Source organism: Hevea brasiliensis, chromosome 14 (genome assembly GCF_030052815.1).
Source record: "Hevea brasiliensis isolate MT/VB/25A 57/8 chromosome 14, ASM3005281v1, whole genome shotgun sequence".
Taxonomy (NCBI): Eukaryota; Viridiplantae; Streptophyta; class Magnoliopsida; order Malpighiales; family Euphorbiaceae; genus Hevea; species Hevea brasiliensis.
In genome coordinates this window covers 83,810,929-83,820,888 of record NC_079506.1, presented here as the reverse complement: position 1 = coordinate 83,820,888, position 9,960 = coordinate 83,810,929, and the positions used below count along the sequence as shown (strand labels likewise).

Genomic DNA, 9,960 nt, shown 5'->3' with positions numbered 1-9,960 from the left:
GTTCAAGAATATTATATAGATATATAATCTTGCTAAGACTAAAATCACAAATCCATAATCCATAAAAGTTGCTGAAGAGTTGAAGTTTCACCTTTCTTTTCTCTCAAGTTGATGTTCTCTTGCGCTTCTTGCTTTGAAGCTCTGAAGAGGACCCAGCATTCCCAGAATTAAAATTGACTGGAACAAGGCTTCTTACACAAATATTTGCTGAGATTTTTACAGGAATCTCATTCTCAGGCTCTGGAGGAGATCTAAAAATTGTAACTCTCTTGGCACTTTTCTGCTCTAAATCATATAAGACAGCATATACCAAACCGATCAACCACTAAGACTTCATCGCCAGTTTTTGAATAACATAAAGGTTTCAGATCGCTTGCGGCAAGATCAGAAATTCCAAGCTGCTTATGGTAGACCCGAAACAATTTAGTCCAAGATTCAGTTATTCCGTATTCTTTCATAACCCATACCTCAACTGCAGCTGTGCCCATGCACGAACAGCTAATAGCGAGGCTTCCTCCAAGTTCCGCCACAAAAAAGCGATATCGTTTCTTTATATGAGGTTTTGGCAGCTCGCAGAATTTCTCATTCCCAAGATCAAATGCAAGTATCATGTCATCAAACCTTTTTTCCTGGCTACTAACCACCCAGTGCAGTGACCCATTGACAGCAACACCGGGATCGCCTTTGCAAAAAGGAAGATAATATTCATTTAGGTCTTCAATCCTTTTTGAAGAATTACCTTTCAAACTGTAAACCATAACTCTGATCTTATGGTTTTTGATGTATGGTAGAGACATACTGTTACGTTAAAACATCATGATCACCTTGTAGTCATTGTTAATCGAATCATGGCCAAATCCAACCAAGATTTTATCACAACCATCGTACTCATCATGATTCCAAAATTTAGGTACAATTTGGTGCTTCTTCGTTGATTGATTCCACAAGCTTATGCCATTAGCATTGTACATAGCAAGCAAGCCATTACAGGAGCCAAATACATCTGAGTAAAACTTGCGAGGCCTAACAATCCGCTCCTTAGTAATGGAATCATAAACACTTTCAACAGTATCCACGAAAGTTTTATGGGGGCGATGGAGCTCCACAGGGTATCTATCTGATGAGTCTAAGTCCACAGCGAAGATTTTCATCAATAATGAGGCTACGATTGGTAATTGTTTTGATGGATCGATTAAGATGGAGGTAAATGAAATCTGGGCTGTCAATACAGGAACAACATGTTTTTGACAAGCATCTGAAGCGTAGGAGAGTCTCAATCGGTAGACGGCATAGAATTTCGGGGAAAAGATCATAATCGAATTTCATCAGAGAAATAATGCTGGAATGTAAAGGGAAGATCAGAGAAATAACAGTGGAAGAAAAATAAGCGATTGTTTTTGGAATTGGATTTAAGGTTTCTCAACTTAAGACACCGTATATAAGTGTTATTAAGCCCGCCCTGACCAAGCGAAGGAATCAGTGAATGGGTTGGTGGTTCCATTAGTAAGTCAGTGATTCGATCAGTAGGTAAATAGTTTAATCAGTTATTAAAAATTAATTAAATATATAAATTAATTAAATTAATTAAATATAATACTTATTAATATAAAAAATATAATTAATTAAATTTTAATTATTTAAAATAAAATTTTAAAATTTATTAAATTATATTTAATAAATTTTAATAATATTTTTAAATTTTATATAAAAATATTAAGTAATATAATACTTGAAAATTTTTATAAAGGTATAATTTTCTTTTTAATATTTATAAAATATTAAATATGTGTTAAAAAATAAATATATTAAAATATAAAACATATAGCTATAAAATTAGTTCAATTGATTTTGATTTTAAGAATTTTTTATCATATTTTGGGTTTAATTTTTTATAAAAAATTTAAATAAAAAAGAGAGATATTATATTAAATAATTGAATTAGTTGAACTACACCGATTCAACTACTAAGCCTACTAGATCACTTTCTTAATTTTTTTCTATACTTAGGAAAAAAAAATAAATTAATTTTTTTCTCATATATATAATTTATTTTTTATACTTTATATGTAATTATATATTATTTAAAAATTTTATTTTCACATAATTTTTATTATATATTACATACTAATTAAATATTTTCTTATAAATTAATGAATATGAATTGTTTTATAATATTTTTTTATTGTTATATATATATATATATATATATATATATATATATATATATATATATATATATATAATTGAATTAACTTATATATAGTAATGCAACGCAATAATTGAGAATTTTAAAAATATCCATAATTAAAAAAATATAAATTTATTTTATATGAAATATTTTTAAAATTAACTTATAAAAAATTAAATTAATAAAAAATTTCAAAAATACTAATAAAAGTATTTGTATGTTTAGTTGTAAAAATTAATTTATTTTTTTATGCATTTATATAAATTTAAATATAATTATATTAAAATAATTTTACATGAATAATTATAAGATAAAGATAAAAATATATTAATATTCATTAAAAAATGATTTATATAAACAAAATATTTTTTATTTTTATAAATAATATAATTATAAAGATATTTTTATAAAATTTTATTTTAAATTATATTATAATAAAAATTCAATTAAATATAAGTAAAATTAAAAATTTTAAATTTTTATAAACTCTAAAATTATATAGATAATTAAATTTTAAATAGTAAGAATTTTATATTTATAAAAAATTATAAAATTAAATTAAATAATAAAAAATATAATTATAAATATTATAAATAATAAATAACAATTTAGAAAAAATTAATATTCTCCCCCTTTTCACTTGTTTATATATTATATAATTTACACTTAATATCTTATTAGTGTCTGTCAGGCCTGTTCATGAATTAGATTGGATTAAATAAGATAAATAAGTGAATATAATAAGATAAATGGTAATGGACATGTATTTGAATATAATAAAATGTCACTATAAAAAACATATTAATAAAAAGCTTTATCATTACATACCATTAAATTAAAAATCATAAAAAAAATTAAAAAAAAGATAAAAATTTAAATAAACTAATATAATCATTAAAAAATTATAATTTATAATAAAAAATTAAATATTAAATAAATATATGGTCTTTGAAGTGCAGTTTTCTGCATCTCTATATCAGAGTTCTATAATTTTATCCAAAATATACATTTCATCAATATCAATAAAAAGTAAAAACTATAAAATGTTAATTAACTGTTACAAATTAACCTATAAAATGTTAATTAACTATTACAAATTAACCCAATTCTATGATTTTATCCAAAACGTGCATTTTATCAATATTAATTAGACAATACAAATGTTACTCTTTAATTATTGGTTGACATAATTCGAGAAATTCTTAAAAAAATATATGTTACTAAAAAAATTAAATAAATAATTGACACGATGAATTCAAATTTTCAACATAAAATTAAATAAATAAAATTAATTTTTTTGAAAACATAACATTTAATTTTAATCTAAAACAATCCATAATCAATGAATTAATTTAACTCAATTTAAATCCATCTGAAAAAGAAAATAAGATCATAATACCACTCTTAACCAAGTGAATTATACAAGATAAATCCTATATCCTATTCCTATGTCAATGAAAGACCTGCCTTGGAATAACCACTTACACAAAGCATGTCGTGGAATAAATTCCAGGTCCCTATTTGTAGTTACACTAAAACTGCCTTCATCCTTATATCTGTTTGCCAGTGACAATATCACATATATAATTAAATATCAGCACAAACAGGTCAAATGAGAAATAAATATATGGGAGAAGTTATGCAGCATACATTCAATTAACACGAACCAACTTCATCAATTATGCAGCAGGCGGAAGAACCTCTGCATATCATTGACTTAGTTTTTACAGGTTCATATCCTACAAAATCACAATTATGTGGTAATTCAAACTGCTACTTGCTATGAGTTCAATCACAGCACATATTTAAAAACCAAACCAATGTCACTCAAATCCAAACGAGGAAATTCAAGTGTAGAAGGCTAATGCCACTAAAATGGGCATGACCCAGGTCACAAAATGAACATGCAAAGCGAAGATCCACTAAAATGATCAATGTCGAGTTAGCACTAATAAGATTATGAAATTTAGGGCAATAAAAAAAACCCTAGAAAAATAATTAAAGACAAGGACCAGCATAAGTGGAAAATGTACTTAAATTACCGGGTCAGTATAACGAGTATAATAACATGCAACGGATGTTTCAGAAAAAACTAGTTTATTTGAAAAGCACAAAATGAGATTGCAACACTTGAGATTTGGGATAATGGGAAACCATGTGAGCAAGCTGTTAAAGTCGTAGTACCAATGTTTGCATGTCTTTCTCGACACTATGCTGGTGAGGAAAATGAGAAGAACATATCAATAACATATCAAATTATCAATTATGCTTCACAAAAATGGTCCTACTGTATGGAATACTTAAGATTGTTTTCTTCTGAATATTTCTTAGGTTGGGTAGATAAGATACATGGTCTTGTAGTTCCAGCTGATGGGCAGCGAACCAACAGGTGTTGCAGGTCAGATTATATTCTCATGTTTGCTTGGAAGGTCGGACCAGCATTAGCATGTGGCAACATTGTCGTTATCAAAACAGCAGAGCAGACACCATTAACTACACTCACTTCATGAGGTAGCTTTGAATATAACTTTTTGGTTCGCTTCTTTCACAACGTCAAGTATACATGTGTGATAGACAATTATATCAAGACAAACACAACCCTACATAATTTTAAAAGAAACATTTGCAGATTACAGTGGCAACACTTGAATTTTTGGATAAAAAGAGAATCCATTTGCAAACAGCTTACAACAAAGGACAAATGGATGGTGAAGCATGGCCTACACTCCAATGCCAAAGATCAAAAAGTTTTTAAATGAGTTGCAGAAGGTTTCATCACCAAGTCATTAAGACCATTGCTCTCTTTACCCACTCCAATAATCATCCTCTTCGGATTTGTTCATATATTGTTCTAGTAGTAATTAGCAGCTGTAGTAGCTATTAGCGGTTTTATTAACTGTTAGCTATTCTCTATGATATTTGATGCTGTAAACCTTCTTTTCCACAGATTTTTCTCTTTCTCTGTCTCTGATTTTCTTTTCCTCCATATCTCTCTTTCTCTTATTCGCAACTAGCAAAGGTGAATTGGAAGAAACCAGCACGTTACATCCTCGTTCTGTCAATTCTCAACCTCCTCCGGCGATCGCCTCACCAGAGGTACGAAGTCCTGCAACGGAGATGACAGTCGCGGTTGAGTAACAACAACTCGCCGCTTTCCCTCTCCAATTTCAAAAGGGCAATTTTGTCAATGAAAAAAATTATGACCCATTTTTAATCTGATAATTGTAATTTGAGTTTAAAATAAAGAAATGAAAAGCATTTTGATTGTAGCAGACAGGTGGTAAACCTATCTAATTATTTTCTCTTTAACCTCAATTTTAATGTGCAGATATCTAAGTTGATGACGGATTATTTCTCTTCCTGCCAATGAATGAGATGGGAGAGGAGAAGAATTGAGTAGGTATAGTGCTGAATAAATGCTCCATTATTTTTTTTTCAGTTGGCAGATTTTTTATCTCTAGCTAATTAATTGCAGAACCAAAGCTGTGGTTATTGAGCTAGTCAATAATAAATAAGAAATCTCACCCGCTATAATCGTTACTGGGTTAAGCCTGTTTTAAAGGAGGTTGGACAACTTCAAATTTTCCATCAGAAGAGCCAACCACTAAGAGAAGAAGGAGAAACCAACTTCTAAAAATGGCTTCTTCTTCTTCCAAGAGAGACATGTTTGAGGCAGACAGGCCACATTTTTTCAAAATAATTCTTAAAGAAACCATTCATGATAAGAAGCTTGTAAGGGTCTCTCTTGATCTTTCTTAGGTTACTGTTTCATGCTGTAATGCCAAGCATGGTTCTGTCGTTGTGTTTTTCCTCCCTTAAATTCAGTAGCAGATTCAATTTCCTCTGAGATAGAAACTTCTTGCTTGGTTTTGTTTATTATGTTTTTCCATTTTGATTTCTATAATATCTTGGATAGGGTTGGCATCATTTTTTCCTGTTCACTTGTTTTAAATGTTTTTGCCAGGGTATTCCAAGGAGGTTTGTAAGAAAGTATGGAAAAGATCTGAAAAGTCCTGCGCTCCTTCAAGTGCCTAGCGGTAGAATATGGAAAGTGGAGCTCACCAAATGTGATGGTGAGGTTTGGTTACATAATGGTTGGCAAGAATTTCTGGAGTATTACTCCCTAGCATATGGATCCTTCTTAGTTTTTGAATATAGTAAGAGAAATTGCCATTTCAATGTAATCATATTTGACAAGACTGCATCCGAGATATATTATCCCATCAGTTTCACTAATGGAGATGATGAGGAGCCTAATAATCTCCAGGAAGAAATCCAAGAGCCAAGGATTATTCAAGAAACTGAAAATGATGCATCTGTTGAAATCTTGGATGACTTGCCATGCCGAAAAAGAAAAGAGAAACCACCATTGTCATTCCCCCTTCCTCAAAAGATGACGAAGGTTGAGAATCCTACAGGAAACAGAGGTTTGCATTGTCCTGAAAGGCAAGATGAAGGTATCCTGTTACACGGAAGACTTGTTTTTGGGGGAGATTTTAAGTAGCTAAAGCTTTATTTTTTTTGCTTGTAATTAATGTTGAGAAGTTGATTTTGCAGGAAATAGAGTCTTTGGAGGCATTTCTGCTCATAAACAAACACCAGGTAGGATTATTGGGAGGAAAAGACGATTGGGAGCTAAGGAAAAAACTGAAGCTCTTCGTAGAGCTAGCACTAACTTCAAATCCGAGAATCCCTTTTTCCTGATTGCAATGCAGCCATCATATGTTCATCCAGGGGAAAAAATGGTGAGCTTTAATTCAGTTGAAATTTGAAACTCTAAATATACTTTTCGAAAAATGTCTTTTTTCATCCTTTTTAACTTTTTCCTCTTTATTTTTAAATGATTTTGTAGACTATACCAGCAAGCTTTTCCGTGAAGTATTTCCCCATGAAGCATAGTGGTGATGCCACGCTGAATTTGGATGGGAGAACTTGGCCTGTTAAATTTTATATATGTAATAAAGCAAAAAATGGAAAAACATTGCCAAAAATTACTCAGGGTTGGAGGGCCTTTGCAATAGACAATCACTTGGAAGTTGGTGATGTTTGTGCCTTTGAACTGATTATGATTACGGGATCCAAAGCTACATTTAAAGTTACCATTTTTCGACGCAACAAAGGTGCAATTCTTCATTCAGCGCCTCATTCAATCTGTGACAGCAGAAACTTACTCTGCTTTCCACTATCTTGCAGGTAACAAGCATGAACTCAAAGATGAAGAAAGGCATTCTCCTGGAGCTATTGAAGCTGCCAAAAGTTTCACCTCAGTGCATCCATTTTTCAAATCGGTTATTTCACCTGGCCATATGGAGAATCACAACATGGTAGGGTCTATAGATGAGAATCAATTTTTGTTTTGCCCTTATCATTGCAGTATTGAAAATTCTACTTCTGTTCAGCATGTACCACAGAAGTTTATCAGCAACATCAAGCAAAGCTCAGAGAAAGTAAAGTTGCAGGTTGAAAATAGATGTTGGCTTGTGAAGCTGAATTTTTATCCACAAATTGGCAAAGGTAATTTTACTTCTGGATGGAGTGCTTTTGTAAGGGAAAATTCAGTGAGAGTGGGAGATGTTTGCATCTTTGAGCTGATTAACAGAAAGTCTTTGCTGGTAAAAGTCACCATTTTCAGAAATGTCAAGTAACTTCTTGTTCCCATTGCTATATATGTTGGAAAAGTTCAGGATAGTGTTTTTGTATTGTGAAATTAGACTTATTTTAGTCTTCTATTGGAAGATTTAGTGGCAGTAAGCTAGAAACTTAGAAGGCAGTTGTGATAATTAAGGGCAATGACCCTCTTTCTAAACTCTTCTGTAGTCAATTCAGCATGTTTTTCTCAAGTTTTAATGGCAGTGTGCCTTTGAAATTCCTCTAAAGTTTGGATTTGACGCTGATCATATACGATTAATGACTGCAAGGATGATTGAAGTTTTATTGCAAAACAAACCATAAAGGAGATAAAAGTCTGCAAATGCTTAAATTGTTATAAGAATATTATATAGATATATAGAACATAACATGGTCCTGCTAAGACTATAATCATAAATCCATAATCCATAAATATTGCTGAAGAATTGAAGTTTTATTTCATAATAATAATTATAATTAATAAGGCATCAAGTGTACCTTTATCTATATTTCTTTCTTTTCTCTCATGTTCCCTTGCGCTTCTTGCCTTGAAGCTCTGAAGCAGACCCTGCAATCTCAGAATTAAAATTGACTGGAACAAGGCTTCTCACACAAATACTTGCTGAGATTTTTACAGGAATCTTACTCTCACGCTCTGGAGACCCAAAAATTGTAACTCTCTTAGCACTTTTCTGCTCTAAATCGTATAAGACAGAGTATACACCATAATTATCATCCAACAAGACTTCATCACCAGTTTCCGAAAAACATAAAGGTTTCATATCGCATCTATAAAGATCAGAAATTCCATGCTGCTTATCGTAGTTGATCCGAAATAATTTAGTCCAAGATTCCGTTATTCCGTGTTCTTTCATAACCCATATCTCAACAAACGTGCCAAGGTGCAAACAGCTTATAGCGAGGCTTCCTCCAAGTTCCGCCACACGTAAGAAATATCCTTTCATTATTTGAGGTTTTGGCAGCTCCCGGAACTTCTCATTCCCAAGATCAAATGCAAGTATCAGGTCATCGGGCCTTTTCTCTTGGCTCCAAACCACCCAATGCAGTGACCCACTGACAGCAACACCGGAGTCGCCTCTGAGATAACGAATATAATAATCATTTAGGTCATCAATCCTTGTTGAGGAATTACCTTTCAAACTGTAAACCGTAACTCTGATCTTGTCGTTTTTGTTGGAGGATAGATACATACTGTTATATTGAATCATCTTTATCACCTTGTAGTCATTGTTAATCGAATCATAGCCAAATCCAACCAAGATTTTGTCATTACGATTGTACTCATCATGACTCCAAAATTGAGGTAAATTTTGGTGCTTCTTCGTTGATGGATTCCACAAGCACATGCCTCTCCTATTGTACATAGCAAGCAAACCATTGCAGGAGCCAAATACATATGTGGAAAACTTGGAAGGCTTAACAATCCGCACGCCAGTATAATTATTATAAACAACCTCAACACTATCCGTGAAAGACTTATGGGGGCGATGGAGCTCCACAGGGCATCTATCTGATAAGTCTAAGTCCACAACGAAGATCGAACCCTCTGTCTTAAGTTCATCAACAATGAGGCTACGATTGGTGCTTGTTTTGATGGATCGATTAAGATGGAGATTGATGAAATCTGGGCTGTCAATAGAGGAACAACATGTTTTTGACAAGCATCTGAAGCGTAGGAGAGTCTGAATCGGCAGACGGCATAGAATTTCGATGAAAAGATCGTAATGGAATTTCATCAGAGAAATAATGCTGGAATGTAGAAGGATTAAGGCGGCTAATGGAAGATCAGAGAAATAACGCTGGAACAAAAAAAATAACAGATTGTAGAAGGATTTGGCGGCTAATGGAAGGTTTCCCAACTCAAGACACTTTATATTGAGTGAAATTGTGAACAAATTAGGATTACTTTTAGAGTCTTTATATATTTAAAATTCTTGCCTTACCTTTTTTCCTCCTTTTTTATTTTTTTTTTAATTTAAATTGATTTCTTAGGATTCATATATTTAATTAATGAATTTTATTATATATTTTATATTTTAAATTTATAATTAACTAAATTTAAATAAAAAAAATTATAATATAAATGTATTTAATATACATTAATTTTTAAAAAAATATCCATA

The 9,960-nt window shown here is 31.5% G+C and overlaps 2 protein-coding genes and 1 pseudogene across 3 annotated transcripts; 1 reads left to right on the top strand and 2 right to left on the bottom strand.

Moving 5' to 3' along the window:
- Position 1: 1 nt before the first annotated feature.
- On the bottom strand, positions 2–1,398 carry LOC110650178 (F-box protein CPR1-like; annotated as a pseudogene).
- Positions 1,399–4,827: 3,429 nt separating this feature from the next.
- LOC110650179 (B3 domain-containing transcription factor VRN1) lies at positions 4,828–8,064 on the top strand. Of its 2 annotated transcripts, XM_058135287.1 has the most exons (7): positions 4,828–4,957; positions 5,203–5,284; positions 6,153–6,645; positions 6,746–6,933; positions 7,041–7,308; positions 7,382–7,512; positions 7,588–8,064. In XM_058135287.1, the coding sequence occupies exons 1-7, from the start codon at positions 4,944–4,946 to the stop codon at positions 7,831–7,833; spliced, it is 1,422 nt and encodes a 473-aa protein (XP_057991270.1). In that variant the 5' UTR covers positions 4,828–4,943; the 3' UTR covers positions 7,834–8,064. The 2 variants fall into 2 exon arrangements, with proteins under 2 accessions (XP_057991270.1, XP_057991269.1); XM_058135286.1 differs by lacking the exons at positions 4,828–4,957; positions 5,203–5,284 and adding an exon at positions 5,641–5,920.
- A 187-nt stretch (positions 8,065–8,251) lies between these two features.
- Positions 8,252–9,658, bottom strand: LOC110650182 (F-box/kelch-repeat protein At3g06240-like). Its single transcript, XM_021805024.2, has one exon. The coding sequence runs from the start codon at positions 9,571–9,573 to the stop codon at positions 8,341–8,343; it is 1,233 nt and encodes a 410-aa protein (XP_021660716.2). The 5' UTR covers positions 9,574–9,658; the 3' UTR covers positions 8,252–8,340.
- Between the last annotated feature and the right edge of the window lie 302 nt (positions 9,659–9,960).